This window comes from Gouania willdenowi, chromosome 14 (genome assembly GCF_900634775.1).
Source record: "Gouania willdenowi chromosome 14, fGouWil2.1, whole genome shotgun sequence".
Taxonomy (NCBI): Eukaryota; Metazoa; Chordata; class Actinopteri; order Blenniiformes; family Gobiesocidae; genus Gouania; species Gouania willdenowi.
The window spans coordinates 14,291,541-14,314,668 of NC_041057.1; the positions used below are offsets into that span (position 1 = coordinate 14,291,541).

At 36.3% G+C, this 23,128-nt stretch overlaps 1 protein-coding gene and 1 long non-coding RNA gene across 3 annotated transcripts in view; one reads left to right on the forward strand and one right to left on the reverse strand.

Annotated features, from left to right (window-relative positions):
* Nucleotides 1-295: 295 nt before the first annotated feature.
* On the forward strand, nucleotides 296-22,309 carry LOC114475334 (uncharacterized). Its single transcript, XR_003675460.1, has 3 exons — nucleotides 296-434; nucleotides 11,589-11,594; nucleotides 22,266-22,309. It is a non-coding gene; the product is annotated as an uncharacterized LOC114475334 (long non-coding RNA).
* The window catches only part of LOC114475332 (glutamate receptor 4-like), a 123,921-nt gene continuing 106,603 nt past the window's right edge, over nucleotides 5,811-23,128 (reverse strand). The window contains exons 12-15 of one of the 2 annotated variants that reach the window (XR_003675458.1): nucleotides 11,995-12,193; nucleotides 10,379-10,626; nucleotides 8,114-8,229; nucleotides 5,811-5,943 (exon numbers count right to left, since the gene is read on the reverse strand). Coding sequence is in view for 1 of the 2 variants with exons in the window: in XM_028466030.1 (XP_028321831.1) it covers nucleotides 5,917-5,943; nucleotides 7,417-7,531; nucleotides 10,379-10,626; nucleotides 11,995-12,193 (589 nt within the window). In the remaining variant the exon portion in view is untranslated. Of the gene's footprint in view, nucleotides 5,944-7,416; nucleotides 7,532-8,113; nucleotides 8,230-10,378; nucleotides 10,627-11,994; nucleotides 12,194-23,128 lie in introns of both variants that reach the window. The other variant, XM_028466030.1, reaches the window with a different exon arrangement.

The window sequence follows — 23,128 nt, forward strand, 5'->3', positions numbered from 1 at the left end:
AAAAAATTGAGTTAGGACCATCATTAGACCATAAAAACTACCTGCAAATATAATTGCACATACTTAAACAGGGCAAGAAAGCAAGTAAGGCACCAACAAAATGACAAAAAACTAAAATCACCCAAACATAAAAAGTAAGGCTATAGCAAGGCATTTTTTTTGAAAATTTCAAAAAAAAAAAATTGAGTTAGGACCATCATTAGACAATTAACAACTACTGCAAATATAATGCACATACTTAAACAGGGCTAAGAAAGCAGTAAGGTACAAAAAATGACAAAAAACTAAAATCACCCAAAATAAAAAGTAAGGCTTTAGCAAGGCATTTTTTTTTGAAAATTTCAAAAAAAAAAAAAATTGAGTTAGGACCATCATTAGACCCTAAAAACTACTGCAAATATAATGCACATACTTAAACCAGGGCTAAGAACGCAGTATAGGCACAAAAAAATGACAAAAACTAAAATAGCTGAAAATAAAAAGTACGGCTATAGCAAGGCATTTTTTTTGAAAATTTCAAAAAAAAAAAATTGAGTTAGGACATCATTAGACCCTAAAAACTACTGCAAAATTAATGCACATACTAAACAGGGCTAAGAAAGCAGTAAGGGTACAAAAAATGGACAAAAAACTAACACTAGCCTGAAAATAAAAAGTAAGGACTTAAGCAAGGTTTGCATTTTTTTGAAAATTTCAAAAAAAAAAAAATTGATGTTAGGACCATCATTAGACCATAAAAAATACCTTCCCAAATATAATGCACATACTTAACAGGGCTAAGAAGAAAGCCTAGTTATAAGGCACAAAAAATGACCCAAAAAACTAAAATCACCCAAAATCAAAAAAGTCAGGCTATTTTAGGCCAAGGCAATTTTTTTTGAAAATTTCAAAAAAAAACAAACATTGAGCTTAGGACCTCATTAGCCCCAAAAATACTGCAAATATAATGCACATACTTAAACAGGGCTAAGAAGCAGTAAGGTACAAAAAAAATGACAAAAAAACTAAAATAGTGCAATAAAAAGTAATCTATTATAGCAAGGAATTGTTTTTTTGAAATTTAAAAAAAAAAAAAAATTGAGTTTTAGGACCATCATAGACCTAAATAAAACTACTGCAAATATAATGCAACATACTTAAACAGGGCTAAGAAAGCAGTAAGGTACAAAAATGACAAAAACTAAAATAGCCTGAAAATAAAAAGTAAGGCTATAGCAAGGCATTTTTTTTGAAAATTTCAAAAAAAAAAAAAAAATTGAGTTAGGACCATCATTAGACCATAAAAACTACTGGAAATATAATGCACATACTTAAACAAGGCTAAGAAAGCAGAAAGGTACAAAAAAATGACAAAAAACTAAAATAGCTGAACATAAAAAGTAAGGCTATAGCAAGGCATTTGTTTTGAAAATTTAAAAAAAAAAAAAAAATTGAGTTAGGACCATCATTAGACCCTAAAAACTACTGCAAATATAATGCACATACTTAAACAGGTGCTAAGAAAGCAGTAAGGTACAAAAAATGACAAAAAACAAAAATAGCTGAAAATAAAAAGTAAGGCTAAAGCAAGGCATTTTTTTTGAAAATTTCAAAAAACAAAAATTGAGTTAGGACCATCATTAGACCCTAAAAACTACTGCAAATATAATGCACATTGTTAAACAGGGCTAAGAAAGCAGTAAGGCAAAATATGACAAAAAACTAAATATCTACAAATTTTAAGTTAATGCTATAGCAAGGCAATTTTTTTGAAAATTTCAAAAAAAAAAAATTGAGTTAGGACCATCATTAGACCATAAAAACTACTGCAAATATAATGCACATACTTAAACAGGGCTAAGAAAGCAGTAAGGTCCAAAAAAATGACAAAAAACTAAAATAGCTGAGCATAAAAAGTAAGGCTATAGCAAGGCATTTTTTTTTGAAAATTTCAAAAAAAAAAAATTGAGTTGGGACCATCATTAGACCCTAAAAACTACTGCAAATATAATGCACATACTTAAACAGGGCTAAGAAAGAATTAAGGTACAAAAAATGACAAAAAACAAAAATAGCTGAAAATAAAAAGTAATTTTATTTATTTGAAATTTTTTTTTGAAAAATTCAAAAAAAAAAAAAATTGAGTTAGGACCATCATTAGACCATAAAAACTACTGCAAATATAATGCACATACTTAAACAGGGCTAAGAAAGCAGTAAGGTACAAAAAAATGACAAAAAACTAAAATAGCTGAAAATAAAAAGTAAGGCTATAGCAAGGCATTTTTTTGAAAATTTCAAAAAAAAAAAAATTGAGTTAGGACCATCATTAGACCATAAAAACTACTGCAAATATAATGCACATACTTAAACAGGCTAAGAAAGCAGTAAGGTCCAAAAAATGACAAAAACTAAATAGCTGACATAAAAAGTAAGGCTATAGCAAGGCATTTTTTTGAAAATTTCAAAAAAAAAAAAATGATTTGGGCCATCATTAGACCCTAAAAACTACTGCAAATATAATGCACATACTTAAACAGGGCTAAGAAAGAATTAAGGTACAAAAAATGACAAAAAACAAAAATAGCTGAAAATAAAAAGTAATTTTATTTTTTTGAAATTTTTTTTTGAAAATTTCAAAAAAAAAAAAAAAATTGATTAGGACCATCATTAACCATAAAAACTACTGCAAATTAATGCACATACTTAACAGGCTAAGAAAGCAGTAAGGTACAAACAATGACAAAAAACTAAAATAGCTCAAAAATAAAAAGTAAGGCTATAGCAAAGGCATTTTTTTGAAAATTTCAAAAAAAAAAAAAATTGAGTTAGGACCATCATTAGACCCTAAAAACTACTGCAAATATAATGCACTTACTTAAACAGGGCTAAGAAAGCAGTAAGGCACAAAAAATGACAAAAAACTAAAATAGCTGAAAATAAAAAGTAAGGCTATAGCAAGGCATTTTTTTTGAAAATTTAAAAAAAAAAAAATTGAGTTAGGACCATCATTAGACCATAAAAACTACTGCATAATGCCATACTTAAACAGGGCTAAGAAAGCAGTAAGTACAAAACAATGACAAAAAACTAAAATAGCTTGAAAATAAAAGTAGGCTATAGCAAGGAATTTTTTTGAAAATTAAAAAAAAAAAAAAATTGAGTTGGGACCATCATTAGACCATAAAAACTACTGCAAATATAATGCACATACTTAAACAGGGCTAAGAAAGCAGTAAGGTACAAACAATGACAAAAAACTAAAATAGCTCAAAATAAAAAGTAAGGCTATAGCAAGGCATTTTTTTGAAAATTTCAAAAAAAAAAAAAATTGAGTTAGGACCATCATTAGACCCTAAAAACTACTGCAAATATAATGCACTTACTTAAACAGGGCTAAGAAAGCAGTAAGGCACAAAAAATGACAAAAAACTAAAATAGCTGAAAATAAAAGTAAGGCTATAGCAAGGCATTTTTTTTGAAAATTTCAAAAAAAAAAAATTGAGTTAGGACCATCATTAGACCCTAAAAACTACTGCAAATATAATGCACATACTTAAACAGGGCTAAGAAAGCAGTAAGGTACAAAACAATGACAAAAAAATAAAATAGCTGAAAATAAAAAGTAAGGCTATAGCAAGGAATTTTTTTTGAAAATTTAAAAAAAAAAAAAATTTGAGTTAGGACCATCATTAGACCATAAAAACTACTGCAAATATAATGCACATACTTAAACAGGGCTAAGAAAGCAGTAAGGCACAAAAAATGACAAAAAACTAAAATCACCCAAAATAAAAGTAAGGCTATAACAGGCATTGTTTTTGAAAATTAAAAAAAAAAAAAAAAATTGAGTTAGGACCATCATTAGACCCCTAAAAACTACTGCAAATATAATGCACTTACTTAAACAGGGCTAAGAAAGCAGTAGGCACAAAAAATGACAAAAACTAAAATAGCTGAAAATAAAAGTAAGGCTATAGCAAGGATTTTTTTTGAAAATTTAAAAAAAAAAAAAATTGAGTTGGGACCATCATTAGACCATAAAAACTACTGCAAATATAATGCACATACTTAAACAGGGCTAAAGAAAAGCAGTAAGGTACAAACAATGACAAAAACAACTAAAATAGCTCAAATAAAAGTAAGGCTATAGCAAGGCATTTTTTTTGACAATTTCAAAAAAAAAAAATTGAGTTAGGCCCATCATTAGACCATAAAAACTACTGCAAATATAATGACACTACTTTAAACAGGGCTAAGAAAGCAGCTAAGGCACAAAAAATGACAAAAAACTAAAATAGCTGAAAATAAAAAGTAAGGCTATAGCAAGGCATTTTTTTTTGAAATTTCAAAAAAAAAAATTGAGTTAGGGACCATCATTAGACCCTTAAAAACTACTGCAAATATAACTGCACATACTTAACCCGGCTAAGAAAGCAGTAATGGTACAAAAAATGACAAAAAAACTAACTAGCTCAAAATAAAAAGTAAGGCTATAGCAAGGCATTTTTTTTGAAATTTTCAAAAAAAAAAAAATTGAGTTAGGACCTATCATTAGACCCTATAAAAACTACTGCAAATATAATGCACTACTTATAAACAGAGCTAAGAAAGCAGTTAGGCACAAAAAATGACAAAAAACTAAAATAGCTGAAAATAAAAAGTAAGGCTATAGCAAAGCATTTTTTTTTGAAAATTTCAAAAAAAAAAAAATTGAGTTAGGACCATCATTAGACCCTAAAAACTACTGCAATATAATGCACATACTTAAACAGGGCTAAGAAAGCAGTAAGGTACAAACAATGACAAAAAACTAAAATAGCTGAAAATAAAAAGTAAGGCTATAGCAAGGAATTTTTTTTGAAAATTTAAAAAAAAAAAATTTGAGTTAGGACCATCATTAGACCATAAAAACTACTGCAAATATAATGCACATACTTAAACAGGGCTAAGAAAGCAGTAAGGCACAAAAAATGACAAAAAACTAAAATCACCCAAAATAAAAAGTAAGGCTATAAGGCATTTTTTTGAAAATTAAAAAAAAAAAAAATTTGAGTTAGGACCATCATTAGACCCTAAAAACTACTGCAAATATAATGCACATACTTAAACAGGGCTAAGAAAGCAGTAAGGCACAAAAAATGACAAAAAACAAAAATCACCCGAAATCAAAAGTAAGGCTATAGCAAGGCATATTTTTTCAAAAATTTCGAAAACAAAAATTGAGTTAGGACCATCATTAGACCCTTAAAACTACTGCAAATATAATGCACATACTTAAACAGGGCTTAGAAACTGGGAAGAAATTGTAGTAAGGCATGAAAAATGAGAAAAAATGGGAAAGTGAAAATGCGAAAAATGACAAACACACCAAATCAGAGTAAGCAAGGCATGCAAGGCATAAAATAAATAAAAAAATTAAAATTCTGAAATGAGGCTTTCACAGGAACCCTAATAACTAGTACAAATATGATGAACACACTTAAACTGGGAAAGAAACTGCAGTAAAGCATGAAAAATGAGAAAAAAATGACAACAACACCCCAAATCAGAGGTAAGACTATAGTAAGGCATAAATTGAATTATTATTTATTTTTTATTTTCTTCTGAGATAAGTCTATCACAAGGCCCTAAAAACTAGTACAAATATGATGGGCACACTTAAACAGGGTTGACAATGCAGTAAGGCATAAAAAATGAGAAAAAAAGTGGGAGGGGGTGCTGGGGCTGGCTCTTGTGCTCTGGCTAATCTCTGGGCTATGGGGGGAGCTGCCTTTACAGCAGGGGTAGTAATGGGAGTGTGGGTTTTGGGACAGGGCCTCCACCTTCATTCTCTTGGCCTCGTTGCGTGACTTGTAGCAGAATTCGATGAGGGCCACCAGCATGGCCAGTCCGAGGCCCCCGACCAGGATGTAGAAAGACCCCCGCCACGTTTGCTCAGCTGAGCGCCTGGGACGACTTGTCCTGTTCCCCACCAGGAAAGGACAAGACAACAGTCAGCTTTTTGTTTAAAGCAGTAAGAGTACAGCACATTAACAACAGCTACACAAACATCACACACACACAGCACATCGACGTTCACTTTCCTGCCTCTAACGCGACATTTGTTGCTCCTGTCCACGTGTGAACACTAGCTTTCATTTTGGATTTGAAGATTTTCTCACACACCACTGATAAAAGCCTATACTGATTACTTTCCTTATCACCCAGCAGGGCATAATTAGGTTCAGCCTGTTTAAAACCTAACGGAAAACAAGATAGATTTAGTAAATCATAGAATAATCCACTGATTCCTGCACACTTCGAGGAATGCTCAGTTTTACTTATATAGTTCCATACAGATGGAAGTGTATAAAGGGGGAACATCTTTACTTCAACACTTGCAGACTTTTTTCAGGCTGCACTGCTCATCACAGTTTGTTGGTTTGAATTCCACTGGAGGCCCCCAAACTTGTCTCTGTCAAACTTTACGTTAGACACGTGTCCATACAGGGACACTCAAAAAAATAGATGGGATAGGCTCCAGTAACCCCTGCGATCCTATACAGGATAAGCAGGTACATTCGAGGGTTTTTTTCAGGAACTGGAGATCAAACATGGGCTGTAAGACGCCCCCTGCTTTAGATAAACTGGGAAACTGACTGGCTACTTCTCATCAGTCTGTGGAGAAATGTAAACTTGCTTAAATACACAGATGATAATTTATTGTTCTAGATTTGAAAACGGTTTGTTTGGTCTCTGCTTAATGAAGAACTTTTACACCCAACATGTCTCCTTTACATTTAAAATCACATCTAATTTCTGTTGGTATTATTGTATTTATGCTCAAACTTTCCTTCTACAGGTTTGGATCTGAGGTGAGTGAGAAAATGTTACATTGTATTTATTTATTTATTTACAGGTAGCTATTTAGAAGTAGCCGCTTTACCCCTATAACATTTGGAATATGCATTTCACTGATCTCTCTCTAAGAGGTGAACACACGGCCGACGTCCCATGGTGCAGTCAGATCATTCCCCTCAATGCAAATAGCTGCATGTCATATTTAGGCTTGCAGATGATGCAGTGTTTGTCCTTTTCTGCGTGGACTGATGTGGCGGTGCATGCTTGTCTGCTTTTAAACGTGGCTGCTCTCCATTATCCAGCGCACGGACATGAGCGTGGATCAGTACTAAGTGTGCTGCTACAGCATACAGTGCTGTCTGATGACGCCCTTTGGCTCACTCTAGGTGACAGCCTCGCTGTCTGAGCTGTCCACATAGTGCAGCGTTGCTGCCATAAATCGCTAGTGCCATGCCTTGTGTCTGTCATGCCGTGTACCTAAAGCTACTCCCTACGTCTCAACCTGCTCGTCAAAGTGCTTGGCTGTTAGAACAGAACAACAGTGCAGGCGCTGTAAGTGTGCATAGAGACAAAAAGAGGAGCGGGGAGGCTGACCTTACTTCCCGAGTCCTTGGGTCCACACTCCCCTTTATCGTACCACCATTTGTTTTTCAGTTTGTCTAAGATTCCTGCTTCACTCAGTTTCAATACGGCAAGGTTTACGGGCGTTCTTCAAATCATGAGGGGTGGGGGGGGAGGTGGGGTGGGGAAAATAACATAAATAACATCATAGGACATGTTATTTTATGTTATTCAATCAGAAGAAGCCCAACAAGAGCAGCTTAGTACTCTCCACAAAGTGACGAGGTCAGGAAAGGGCCCCACTTCAGCTACATGTCTCTTTGCTCATTGATTTAAAGGGTTCTGAGTTTGTTGGGGAAGTCTAAGGGAAAGGGCCGAGCTAACAGACATATACACGTGGGACCCCGGCCTCATCGCTTTTCGGGAACGGGCGCATTCCTGCCGGGACCTTTTTTTTCCACAACACCACCAGACACAGTACTGTTCAACCCAGCACTACTGGGTCACAGATTGTACTGATGCTCACTAAAAACATTTAGATAGAAAAGCCACAACATTGTTCACCCACCAATCCCACCCAAAGAATTTATGCTTTGACAGTATTTGCTCCATCCTTAAGTTGAACCTTCCTATAGGAATCGACCCGGCAGATGGCTCCTGTTACCAATTAAACACATTTCATTTATACCCCGCATCAAGGTCACATGGGCATAGCGACATAGCGGCTGACCTTCTCGCCACCGCCCTCCGCTGCCACACTCTCCTTTGTCGTACCACCACTTGTTTTTCAATTTGTCCAACAGGCCTTGCTTCATTGAGTTTTAACACTGCCAGGTTACAGCACTTCTTGAAAACGATAAGACATATTTGGTGAGAGGAGTGAGTATGCGGTCCAATTCAGGAAGGGATGAAGAGAAAAAAGGGGAGGGGGGGAGAAGCAGCAGTAAGAGAGGGACAAAGGTTGGATAAAGTGCATAAATGCCATTGCAGAACCTAAACACACACTGAACACACATTCCTCACCCTTTGTTGTGTCATAATGAAATGTTACTCAGGCCCTAATTTGCTAATTAGACTCATAAAAGCTAACATGCTGTTAGCATTTAGCATTTTTGGTGCAATCACACAAAGACTACATTTTATGTTACTTGGAATGGAAAATAGTTCATGTTTAAAGCATGGAGCAGGGCTGAGAGTTTCCACACCAGCTAACTTTCTGCTAGCATTAACTAACTGCTATAGCTAATGATATATCACCTATATATTTTTAATTTGTGAACAAAATGTTTGTTAGGACAACCCACTAATCAACTATTGATGAGATGTTTAAAAAAATAAATAAAAAAATAGTATAACAAAACAAAAACAAACAATAATAAAAACAAAAAATAAATAAATGTGAAAATATATATTTAAAAAAATACTATAAACATATTTTTATTTACTAAAATGTTGCAAGGTTTGAATATTGCAAAATTCCACAAGTTTTTTTTTTTTTAATGTGATGGATTTGATAGTTGTCCTTGTTTTTCCACATAGGCAGAAATTAGCCCCTTGTAAAAATGGTGTCCATTTTTGGACCAGTAAGAGCAAAGGCCAAATACTAATTCTGTACTATCTCCTTTTTTATTTATTTTGGTCACTCTTAGCATAATAGCTATTTGCTTCTGTACCATATGTTTAATAATATCTAAAGTGGGTTTGTCTGTTAATTGCACAGAGGGGGAGATTTGCTTCAGCGTGCATTTAAATCCTTAAAATTGATTTGAATCATTAATGAGAAACTATCAGTCATGAGAATGGATCATAGACAGCGAGTAACACAGATACTGATTTTGCCTGCTGAGCCATTTGAATCGACAACCCTGCAGGCCAACAATGTTGCCAGCTCTTGAAGGTGCTGGTGTGCTTCCTCGCTGACATCCAGACGAGTGACTGACAGAACGCGATAATCCACAAACGACAAGATGTAGGCCTTGAGTAGAGGAATAACGTGATCTGTCAGGGACTCTTCTTGGTCAAAGCAGTGGCTGAAAACAGGCACCAGCCTTTGTGTGGAGCTCAGAAGCAGCTGCTGGGATCTGCTTCAGGCTATGTGTGCAAAGGAATGCACAGAAAACTACAGAAAGGAGCTATTTTATACCATAATGTACAATATACTATATCATACTATTCTGTATTGTATTATACCAAACAATACATATGTACCAAAGCCTACTATACTAAAATATACCATACATTTCTATACTATACACTGTATTTTAGGTAGTTTATAACACTTGTAAGCATTATTTCAGTTAAAACTTTTTTTTATCCAACTTTGTTTACAGTGCAAATCCACATTTTTGTCCTAAAATCTACTAGATTGCTTGAAGTAAGAACAGTGTTGATGAAATATGATAAAAACTTGAACATCAGAAGTCCAAAATATGTCAGATTCTTTAAACTGCCTTGCTTTTGCCGACTAGTATACCTACTAACTGAACAACAAACCACATGTGGTTTTTTTGAAAGCTCCCCACACTAATGACGCTGGACTTTAAAAGATATGTCTGTAAATTTCACTATGTGCAAAAGCAGTGTTGCTGAGGGCTGAGATCCAAATGGCTCCTAAAGCATAATTTCAGGCACAGAGAGCAAAAAAACAGAAGTACATCTTCAGAGTCATTACAGTTTCTATGTTGATTACGGGTTATTGCCTAAATTAAGCATCTCCACACAGGTCCGGTTTTACTGAAGCTAAAGCATGCCATTCAAACTTTAACTGCAAGCACAATCACAGAGATTTACCTGGTGAAGAAAGCTGTACGAATAAAAGACAGAGATACCAGCCTTTCATCATCACAGCAAAGCCTAACACGCATGCAACAAACATGGATGTCAAGAAGTGGGCCTAAGGCATGACACGGCAGATAAAGATAGAAAAGGCGGCACACCAGGGAAGGTGGAATACCATAACAACACGTAGAACATATTGTTACACTATTCCACCCACCTTAACTGTGAACCCTTGGGTGTAGCTACTCCGTAGCCTTTGGAGTCCAGGTTGCCGCCGACTTTCATTGTGTCACATGGCTTCCGTTGCTCTGTGTACTCATTCATGGTGGACTCTAGCAGGAAGGCGTATTTCCCTTTGGACTTGCGGACGCGTGCCACGCCCTCAGCCGTGGTTTTGGTGAAGACAGTGGGCTCGGCTGATTTCATGTAGCCCCACATCTTCTCGTAGACGGCAATCTTGGACCGCTGTGGTGTTTTACATGACGAAAGGTAAATGTGTGGTAAGACAGTTTATTCACAGACAATATGAAATAAAGTGATGCTTTTAAATCAAGATAACATGGGTTTTAATAAAGTGCAGTTTGATCTTGCCAAGGCGTGGGATAATTTGACAGGAACACTCAAGAGCTACACAAACGCACTTTAAAACATGTCCGTAACATTCTTGTGACTATATACACAATTTTTGAGGAAATATAAGTTAAGCCTTAGGACATAACAATGACAAAATATGGAAATCTTTGTTGAGGTAAGGCTACAGTAAGACCTTAGAAAATAGTGTAATAAACACCCAAAATCTGAGGTAAGGCTATAGCAAGGCAAAAAAATGAATTTGCAAAATGTAAAACAAAATAGAATTAAGGCTATGCTAACACCATCAAGATGAGTGGCTATATATAGTAAGCCAGAACACCAATATAATGTGATTTCTTTTTTCAGAACTAAAGCTAACATAAGCATTAAAGCATATCAAATTATGACAATCTGACGAACACCCAAAATCTGACGTAAGGCATTAAAAAGGAGGTAAAACATAAAAATGGCAAAATGAGGCTGCAGTAAGGCATAAAAAATACCAAAAATTTTACAAACACCTAAAATCTTAAGTATAAAAGCCTAAAAGCATAAGGCAAAAAATTAATAATTTTTTATATTAATATTTTTCGGAAGTAAACGACCCAAAACTAGTGTAATTATAATCAACACCTTGTGACCAACCAAAATCGGAGGTAAGGCATAAAAGGGAGGTAAAGCATAAAAATGGTCAAATGTGCCTTATTTTTTTTTTTTTTTTAAAAAAAATCTTTTTTTGCAGTAGTAAGAGCTTACAAATTATGGTACAAATATGATAAACTCCCTAAAACAGGGATGAGGCTGCATCAAGACATGAAAAATGATGAAAATGTGATGACCACACAAAATCCGAGGTAAGGGTAAAAAATGGAAAAAAATTTTATTCAAAAATAATAATAAAATAAAAAAACTACATTTTATCTCCGATTTTTGAAGTTTTTCAGATTGTCGTCATTTTTTATGCTCAGTTTAGCCTCACCCTGTAAAAGAGTGTTTATTATAGTTACACTAGTATATGAATATTTTTCTTTTTTCCCCCATTTTGCTTTTTTATGCCCCAATATTGTCAGTTTTTTGTCATTTTTCATCCCTTACTGCAGTCTCACTGTCATTTCAGGGTATGTATCATATTTGCAATATAGTTTTTGAGCTCTAAATAAAACCCTACTGCAAAAAAAATAGATAAAAAAAACATTTTGCCATGTGAGTCTCTATCTTTTTAAAAAATGGGACTACTAACTCAGGCAAACAGAAACTCACCCTAAAGAACTCTTTGGTTGAGCCGGAGTCCAGAGTACCGTATGCAATGTCGGTCTGCTTTGCCAGATCCTCTGCACTTTCAATGGGTGAGACCATCCTCTCCACTGTGAGGAAGGCTGCCAGGTTAGCAGTGTAGGAGGAGATAATGATGAGGGTGAAGAACCACCACACCCCTCCGACAATTCGTCCTGATAGTGACCTTGGAGAGGGAAAAAAGAGAATAATTGTGAAAGAGGTATTAAAAGTAGGAATGTGCTGTTTTAGAAGAAATAAGCAAAAAAAAAAAAAGGTTTATTTTTTAAATAAAATAATTCCAGATTAGGAAAATGAAGATGCTGATGTTTAACCACAGGGTGGAGCTCAAACAAAGCATAAAGCTACTGAAGCTGTATTTACCCCTCATTAATCCTGACTGCCTCCAGAGAAATTGTTCTCCAGCTTTGACACAGAGAAGGTGTAGGTTACCTCTGCCTCTCCTTCACATCCTTTTCTCCTTGTTTACCAGTAAGAGGAAAAGAGCTGTAAAACCCCCGAATGGTGGAGCAGCGGCGGGCACTGTTCATTTCTTATTCCTTTCGCTCGGGGGAGACAGATAGCTCGCTGCTCAGGAGCGGCGGAGGGTCGTGAGGAGAATCTTAAAGCCTAAATGCGGCATTGAGGAGAACAAACAACATCTCCCCTTGGTGCAAATCAAACAGCAGAGGATACAAAACCCTCGGGCCTCGGTGTCAGATGCAGAGAAGAAGAGATGGGAGGGTAGAGGCTTCTGGTAGTAGTCAGACTGAGGGCTCATTTAGACTATGATTCCCAACATACATGCACAAAGGTAGAAAGAGGACATAATTTCATGGACATGGCTAAAACCTGAGGAACAAATGTGAAAGCAGCATTGCTGAACACAGGTAGAGATAGCAGCACTGAGGAAAGCTGCGTTTGTGTTGGTCTGTGGCAATGAAAAGCACAGATCAGGTGACTTCCTGTGGAGAGGTGCTGCGGTAGAGCATGTCTCCTCCAGACACAGGAAACTTTAGCCATGAAATAGACTTATTGATGTACTAGCTCGGGGTCTGAATACGAATGACTTTACTCTGTATTCACAGTCTCCTTGAGAGTGTATTTCTGTGGGGTGTTTAAGGCACAGTGAATTAATGACCACAGAAATGGATGACGGGCTGGGCCGGACACATCAACCATTCTCTCCTCTGTCTGTGCTTTGTTTGAACAGAATCAGCAGTGAGCTGTGAGGAAGCAGTGATAAGACCAGAGGAGCTGAGTCTCCTTGCTGTGTGTTTGCAGGCTGATACCACTGACTTTGATCAATCATGACACACTGCTGTGTCTTGATGGGCCTGCATTAAACACAGAGGGGTCGGGGAGGGGTGAGAAACACTCAGGGTTAGGACGGAGTCATTTTCACTTGTGATTCATTGAGAACTCTATAAAACATACAGTGATTGCATGTTCGAGACCCAAAGACTTCATCTTCCTAATCCAAAATCAATCTTTCTATTTAAATATTTGAGGAAACTATAAATAACCAATGCAATAAAACTGTTACACTGAGTTACACAGTGTGTGCTAACCAGGGGTGGACTGGGACTAAAACACAGCCATGCCATTTTCTGTCCAGACCAGACCACTCTATTATTAGCGGACACCAGCTGTTATTAAGTCAGTGATGCTCAACATGTGGCTTTTTATGTCTTAGTTTTAATTATTATTCTGCCAGAAAACCTTAAAACGGGTAAACTTGAACCCCTTTTTACATATTTCCTTTGGCCATTTTTCAACTTCCTTCGTCCCATTTTTGCCCCTTTTTAAAAAAGTTCGGACACTTTTTTCAGACTTTAGCTACCTTTTGCCAATAAATAGCCCTTTTTCCTTATTTTTTGTCCATTTTTGCAAGTTCTTTTTTGACACTTTAATGCAATTTTTGTCTTTTCTTTAAACAAATTGGCCACTTTTCATCCCAATAAGCAAACCTTTGCCCAATAAACACAGCTTGTTAACTTTTTTCCCCTACATTTGGCCTCTTTTTGTTGCATGTTTGCCCTTTTTCACTATTGCTTACCACATTTTGCTCATTTAAGCTACCCTTTGCCATTACATATTGCCCATTTTTTGGCCACTCATGTCAGCTTTTGGCCCATTTGAATTTAATTCAATTCAACTTTATTTGTATAGCGCAAATTACAACAAAGTCATCTCAATGTGCTTATCAAAAATATAAAGTCACATTGGCCATCTGCTACCATGTCTACCTCCACTCGCTCGTAAAAAAACAAAAACAAAAAAAACCATAGCGAACTGGACCGGCCCACTTCGGGTCAACGGCCCATTTGGATGACGCTCGGTATGCCAGATGGACAGTCCACCCCCTGCCTAAAACTTAAACGTTTCCATCTCCTCCACTGAGCTGCATGCAGCAGTGTATTAACATGTTTATCAAGAGAATAAAACAATACAGAATCTTTAACAGAACTATCAGATCCCAGCTTTCAGCTTTGGCATATCTAAATTGGCAGATGTATTTTTTTAATGGTAGTCTTCTGTCATTTGAAAATAATTATGGAGTGATACCAGCTGCCCAGAAAGGATTTTTATAGACATATAGAGGTCCATTGTCCTACCTTAACTCCCTCTTCCCTGTTCCCTTCCCCCTTTAAAATGTTTTTTTCTTACTTAGGAAGGGCTGGTGATGGTCACAATTATGCAATAAAATAAATGCATTTATTTAATTGCAATAATAAAACATGCATAGCTGTTGCAAAAATATTGCACTACATGTAGTGTTGACTTATCCTGGCAAGAGCCAGATTGATGTGTAGCCCTCCCTCTAACTCGAGTTCTGAACACCAGGAGAATCCATCTTGCAGGCAAGGTTAGTGTTGACCTTCGACAGCATGAGCGGACAACGTGAAAAAAAAAATATTACTAACAGTACAATCCTTAAAGATCATCCAGTGATTTCTGTTATATAAAAATAATGTGTCTACAACGAGGGAGGATGTCTCTGAGCTTGTTTAATAAAGAATTATGTAATATGTCACCTTCTCACACACAGGGGATAAGGAGCGTGTGGAAGACGATCGATCAAGAGACATGGCCTGATATTCGGAGATATGTCAAAAAGAGAACTATTTGTGCACAAATTAAGTCAATCTAATTTAGGATTTTACATAGAATGCATGATATATCGCCTCATCGCAGACCCTTTTAGGCCCCTCCCTCTCTCCTCTGTGTCACAAATTGAAAACTGAAGCACCTTAACTCATTTCCTGTGGTCTTAATATAAAATAAGGAGATATTGGACAGATGTACTATGTGAAATGGGAAAAGTAATTGATAGAACATTGGACATGGATCCTGTGTGTTTAATTTGGGGAATTTGTAAAAATATAACTTGTGTGCCCAGCAAAAGGTCCTTAGTTTTCGCTTCGCTGCGAGGAAAGAAATATTGATACAGTGGATTAGCAACAAGGGCCTTTCTCTCACTGGATTGTTTAAGGTTGTGTGTGAGTTGCTTACTTTGGACTATCTTACAAATATTTTGCACAGTAAATCAGACCCATTTTTATAAAATTTGGCAGTCTTACTTGGACTATCCTGGATTTGAGATTTCCTCTATTGAACTGCACTATTGCACTCTCCTGAACATAAATTACAAATTGTTCCCTGAAACCTCCTGTATTTATATCTGAGCTGAAAAAAAAACAAAACAGCAGCACAGTAGCAGGGAGTGTTTTGTTCATTAAATTACTTCCAAGCAACAGACGCTGACAAGGAGAAACTGTCACAATTACCCTCTAGTGTGAGCATAGGGAGTAATATTCTCCTTAAACTAACTTTCTACTGGGAAACCCCTGCTGTCAGATATAAGTGAATGAAAGAGATGAATGGATATTGCTGCATAATAACCTTTAACGGTGTTATTCATAATTAAAATAAATTACCAATCCTGGGTCCATGTTGGGTTTGTTATTTTTTGGTCATCACAAGGCCGTCTTTTCTGCCAAGATGATTATATTGAATATGTTTTAGCAAATTATGTGTGTAAAAATGTCAGAAGGCAAACTATATTATTACATTATGACATCTGTAACCCTAAAGAGTGCGTATACGTTATGTTTTACAACGTTGTCTAAGTATAATATAGAACATGTGTACATTTATTTAAAAACACAATAAAAGTGATTTTTCCAACTATTTTATATCTCAAAATACAATCAATGGAGAGCAGCCATTTTATGATTATTGGCTGAATCTCTAAGATTGTTTTTATTTATTATTACCTTTGATGTGTTTGGAGCAGGTCCTGCATATCACAGCTGTAATATTTACCCTTGAATATGTTGCAGATCACAAAGAGACCGAACGTCTCAGCAGGAGAAAGACAGGATAATATAGTGATTCCCAGGAGGAAAATTCCACTACAGACGTGAGCAGATAAATGAAAAATTATTGTATGGTACCATGATCATTTACACTTTAAAGGCTTGTAAGACATTTCTAATAACGATACAATAGCTCAAAATGTTTGGAAAATCTAATTTTCCCGAAGAACCACAATGAAACGCGCAATAACTGAGTCAAATTTCATATAGATCGCTCAATTACAAACTCAGATATTCACTTTTTTAATTTCACCAACAACGATTTTTCAATATTTGAAACTGATCCAGAATCATACTGTTCCGGATCATCTCCAAAATGTAATTAAATATCATATGATGTAAACAAAACTCTGTCTTTGGTTAAAATTTTGTCAAAAAGTTTTTAATAAGCTGCATGTACAACAGACTATGTAGATGGTCATAATGTATAGGCTGTGAGTATATGAGTAGGGACAAGTCGTCTTCATGTAGAAGGGATACAAAAGTCCTGCTTTTAAATCTCAGTCTCACCAGAGTTGGTCAATAATGAAGTGTTTTGTGATCACACGCTCGTGCTAGCGTGGTCCCACCACTTTTTCTGTGCTGTGAACTGATGAAAAGTCAGAAATGAAAAACTTCTCAGAAACTTGACTGTAATGATGTGCGAGCTCAGTTTTCCCACGAGTGCTGGAAACAAGAAAGCAGGACAAGAAAGTATTACAAGAAATAAAATGGAAGCAAAACGGAAATGGGCTTTAGCGATGAAATCCTCTGCAGCAGCATGGAAAGCCTAAGAGTAAAAAATGTAATGTTACAGCTATTACATGGGTTTAGTCACTCCTCTCTCTCCCACAGCTATCTTGCATTACTTAGAATAATTTCTATTTAATGAATATGATGGGACAGCCACATTATGGATGGTAATTTACGCTCATTTACAACAATTAATGCTATTCAAGGGTCCTCACTATGTTTTTAGCTTCAGCTTTTAAAGAGGCCTCACAGGAACACGCACATAATAGTGACAAAAGTGATATAGTACTAATTTATGCACACACATATGCCACATTATTTAAATGGAGCTGCAGAAACACTAATTAACATTGCCTTTCACATGTGACTTAAAAACCATAATGTCCTGCAGGACAGTTTGCTTGTAGGTTAAGGAAAAGTTATGATCTACACATGACCTTCATTACCCATGTAATAAACTACTATGTATTGCAATGTGGGCACTGACATTTTTTTTTTTTTTTTTTTACCTCAAGTCATACAAACATTAAAAAAAAAAAAATATTAGTGCCAATAGTTGGACTTAGAGCTTTGTTGGTGAAAAGTTACGATGGACCAGACTTTTATTGGGGTGGGGTTGAGGGGGTGGCATTGTATACTGGAAAATGTCATTAGATTTGTTGCTAATTGATTTAATTACACTGATTATTTAAAATAAATTCTTATATTGTTTATCTATTGTTTTATATATTTTCATTGTTGCTTTTCCTTTTTTCTTTAATTGGAATATACACAGTATAAAGCATTGCAGATGTTTACACAAATACATTTTCTGCTTTATATACTTTTTTCCTCTACGCTACTGAAGATGTACAAAAACATGCTTTCCATTACACGCCTAATTACTACTCAGCTAAAATGTCTGTTTCTTTTTAGATTAGGTATTGAATTGGAAGTCTACACTAAAGAGAAATAAAGGTAATAAAGATTAGCAGCAACAAATTATGTTAGCGCATCGCTTGAAACAATAAAACGTGTAGTAAACTGCAGTCTCTCACACACAGTGGAATAAAGTTTACTTCTGAAAGAGAAGCAAATATAAGAGTGAGGGGTTGAGTGAAAGGCTCAAAGATGATAATCAAATATCCGCTCTCAGGGTTAAATAGAACCAGCTAGCATTGGTAACGCTGAGTAGTCAGCAAACTGGCTGACGGCCTGCATGGTGAGGCAGGAAACTAAAGCGTTCCCTGCTTTCATTCCCCACTTTGTTCTTTTATTTCCTCTGAAGTCGTGGAAAGAAGGGAAGCAAAGAAGCTGCTGTCAGAGATGATTTGGTGCAGGGAGGGAGCAGTGAGAGAGAGAGAGAGAGAGAGAAAGAGAGAGAGAGTGAGAGAGAGAGAGAGAGAGAGAAATTGGAAATGTGGATGGACAGAGTGAAGGATGAGGAAAGACGAGGGACAGCGATTACCTTGATTACCTGTTCTGGGGGTCCACATTTTGACTTCATGGAAAACACTGCCATGCTAACTCCTCTTTATTTCAGAGAAGGGCAACTTTTATAACTGGGAGGAATGGGACAAAAATGTACTGTTGATCTGAAGGCCAGCATTTAGAATAATGACCAATCTGAGCATTAAAAAAAAAACAAATGAAAAAAGTGTTTGTTTTCATTTGGCTTATTTTTCTTTCATTCTTGCGTATTTTTGTTGTAATTTTGTGCATTTTCTATGATTTTGTTGCACATTTTGTATGTTTTTGCAGTAATGTTGTATATTTTTATGCTAGTTTTGTGTTTTTTGAGTCATTTTGAGCATTTTCTATCACTTTGTGTAATTTGGTTGTCCACTCTATGTGTTTATGGAGTCATTTTGAGTATTCGTGATCTTATTTTGTGTTTTTAGAGTCATTTAGTTGTCATTTTGTCTACTATTTTGTGTATTTTCTGTCATTTTGTGTAATTGTTTTCGTTAAGTCTGTTTTTGTAATACTTTTGTTGTCATTTTGTGTGTTTTCGGAGTCATTTTATGTTTTTTCTGTCACTTTGTGTATTTTATGTTATTTTGTGGATTTTTGGAGTTATCTAAATTATTCTCCATCTGTGACTAAAGAATATTTAAACACGTTTGAGTTAAGGTCAAAGCTTCACAATGCTTTCACTAACTTAAATCGTATTGTATTTGGAAGTAAAGAGTTACTCAGATAAGCAGCTCACACTATATCTACAATATCCCACAGTCTTTCTTTTACAGTGTAGGTGTAAAATAAAAGCGCTGCACCACTACGTGTGGTGAATGAAATAACATGCTGAAGCCTTTCATGATTCCTCTGACTGAAGTCCATCTGCTTCCTCAAATGACATGTTCAGAAGGGCTTTGGGGCAGCGTTATATATCAGCTCAGATAACCCAGTCTCCTCCATCTTTTATGCTCCGCAGAACCGTTCGCATTATCTGCTGAGGAGATAACATCGCTGGGATTTCTTCCCCAACACCCGACATCGCCTCGCTCCATGATGCCTGTGCGAGTCAAAGAGAGTCTCGTCCTATCATGAGTTCATCTTTCTTCCAGCCTTCTGTTTAGCATACATTGAAAGCGATTGGGGGCTTTGAAGGATATTGAAATTAAAATAAATGCATGAAAGCTGAAGACATTTCCTTTTGCCGCAGGTTAGGGATTGATTTTAGAAATAAACACTTTCCATAAACCGTGATCTCGTATTTTCACTGTTTGAAAATTAATTCAAGTTCATTTTACAGGCAGAACGCTGTGTAAACACATGGCTCGTGCCACTCACACTAGTGTTTCTGCAGAAGACTGTTTATTGTCTCCATGTAAGAGGTTAAAGGCCAAACGTATCGGAGGACGCTAAGTATGAATGTTGTGTATGTGAGTGAGTGTTGGTGGTGGTCGGAGGGGCCGAGGGCGCACTATATCAGTCTGCCTCAGAGCAGCTGTGGCTACAACAGTTGTTTACCACCACTAAGTGTGGAGTGAAAGAACAATACCTTAATTCTGTAAAGCAACTTTGAGTGTCCAAAAAAAGCGCAATATAAAATTGATATATTATTAAGCCGAATGACTGAATCATGTCAAAGGTTAAAAAAAAAAGTTTTTTGTTAGATATTAAAGTGTTTGGGGATAATGAGAAAACAATGAATCAATCCACTGCTCAAGAATCCTCTCAAGAATACAAAAAACAAGTTAAAATGTCAAACCAAAATGACTGGAAATTGGAAAATGCAATTTAATTAATGCCTGCAAATGAAAGATTAAAGCACATAACAATAAATAGGAGCTGGGCTTTAAAATTACAAACCACCATTCTACAAAAATGCACACAGGCCTTTGAGCCCTGTTCAGAATTTGGAGGACACGAGCTGCTGACACGAGGAATAAGAGACGGAGCATGACAACGTTGTGTCGGCTGGAGAACAAAGCTAATTGGCATTGAAATAATAGAATAAGGGAATTCTGCTGATAGACTACTTGAGTCTTTTTTTTTTTTTTCCTCCGACGCATCCATCGATGGCCTGAATTCGCAGCTCAAATTAAACGCTCTGCCTCATCTGTAGCCATCAGGAAGTTTGCCATCAGTACGCAGCGCGTTAATCAGCGCTAATCAAGCCAATCGCAGCATTCTGGTTAGCTCGCCAGAGATGTGTCGAGTTTGACTCAGCAGAGGAGACAAAGACAAAGCATCTGGAGCGACGAGGAGGAAGTGACGGATAACACCTGGAGCAGCCGTGACCAATGACACCTGGAGCTGCAGGCGGCAGCTTTGATATTCATGCTGACACACTGTGACTGCCTGACGTCTCAGGAGGAAAGACCGGAATAAGTTCACTTCTATTCATCTGGGATCCGTAGTCAATTAAAATGACTGCGCTGTCACTTTACGCACCGTTCATCTCCTGTTTCCACTGAGACACTCGCCATTGGAGGCCGGGACATTAATCACTGAATTAATTATTATGGGCTGCCCTGCGGGAGCGAATGGGATATTAACCCTAAATAAAAAAAAAAAAGAAAAGGGGAGTGTGCAGGAAAGGGAGAGGGCCAGTGCTCGTGGGTAATATTTATTTCTGTCAGTTACCTCACATAATAAATAACAACTGTCTGCATGTCGAGAGGCAGACATGAACCTTGTTCGAGGACAGAATCTGTAAACGTCAGCAGACTGAAGTCATGGGGAGAAGGGAGGAGGTTAGACGAGGACGTCTAACTTCAGACAACTAGTGAAGAATATCACTATAGTTTAAAGGGACACGGGTTTTATTTTGCTCACCAATGCCTCACTAACTAAATTAAAAAAGGTTTAAATGCATAAAAAGATATCATGTAGTACAGGGGTGTCAAGCTCATTTTAGTTCGGGGGCCAAATAAGAAGTAGTTAAATCCTAAGTGGGCCGCAGATTTTAAATGGGAAAACTAACAATTTCAACATTAATGTCCCCCATTTTGCACTTCCCCTTGCATTAATGATACATAAAGTATGTAAGGCGGGATTTCCTCTTTTAAATTTCATTAATTTTGTGACCAATTTCTATTTAATTTGGTGAAATTATGTGAAATAATTTGAGAAACACTGAACAACTTTGAACAATTTGAGATTTAAAATGACTACATGTGATAAAAGCATGGGAAAATATTGTTGAGTTTCACTGAATTTGTGTATTGAGAAGGGCTGAGATATCTACAAGTCAAACACCTTGATGTTCACAAAAACAGCCTTCTACCACCTAAAGAACATCTCCAGAGTGAAAGGTTTAATGGCTCAGAAATATCAGGAGAAACTGGTCCATGCTTTTATCTCCAGCAGACTGGACTATTGTAATGGTCTTCTGACAGGAATCCCCCAAAAGAGCATCAAACAGCTACAGCTGGTTCAGAACGCTGCAGCTCGGGTCTTAACCAGAACAAAGAGGTCAGAACACATTACTCCAGCTTTAAAGTCTTTACACTGGCTCCCAGTCAGCCTCAGAATAGACTTTAAAGTTCTGCTGCTGGTGTATAAATCTGTGAATGGGTTTGGTCCAGAATACATCAGTGAGATATTAGTCAGGTATGAACCCAGCAGGTCCCTCAGATCTATGGACACAGGTCAGATAGTGGAGACCAGAGCTCACAGTAAACATGGTGATGCTTTAGTTGTTATGCTGCAAAGAAGTGGAACAAACTGCAGCAGAGCTGAAGTCAGCATCCAATGTGAACATTTTTGAATCAAAGTTAAAGGCACTATTTTTCTCTACTGCATATGATTGAGAGAGAGATTTTTGGTCATGTTGTTGTTGATGTTTGTTGATGATTTTAAATGATTTTTTTTTCTGTTGCCGACTTTAATGTTTTTATTGATTTTAAGCTGTTGAATGTTTTCTGTTGCACTTTTTGATCACGTAAAGCACATTGAGTTGCCTTGTGTATGAAACGCGCTATACAAATAATATTGCCTTGCCTTGCCTTAGAACTGAATTATTTGTTATTTACACAATAATTAATGTTTTTTTTCTGCCTTTTTTTACTTTCTCCCATGGGCCAAATTGGATGGTCTAAAGGGCTGAATTTGGCCTCCGGGCCTTGAGTTTAACACAAGTGATGTAGTACCTTGCCCTTGAGCAATGCACCAAACCCCAACACTGCTCTTTTCATTGTAAAGTGACTTTGAGTACCCAGAAAAGCACTTTAGAAAATTGATGTATAATAATAATAACAATAATAATACTACCTGCTTAGTATATATGCACTCACTTTGAATATAAGAAGAAAACATTACTTATTTGTAATTTATTCTGTTATTTAAAGTGTCAAAATATCATGTAGTGCGACGTTACTCACATTTTTATTTCTGCCCTATATGACATGAGTAGCATGATTTTTTTGTAGTCCAGTATATATTTTTATGTCCATCCTAATATTTATGCAAACTTTTTTCCTATTATGGCCAATTTATGAAAAATCTTGTGATCAGAATTCTTTTACGTCACTGAGCCATGCGTAGATCTTGAAAATATATGATTTGAAAAAAAACTACAG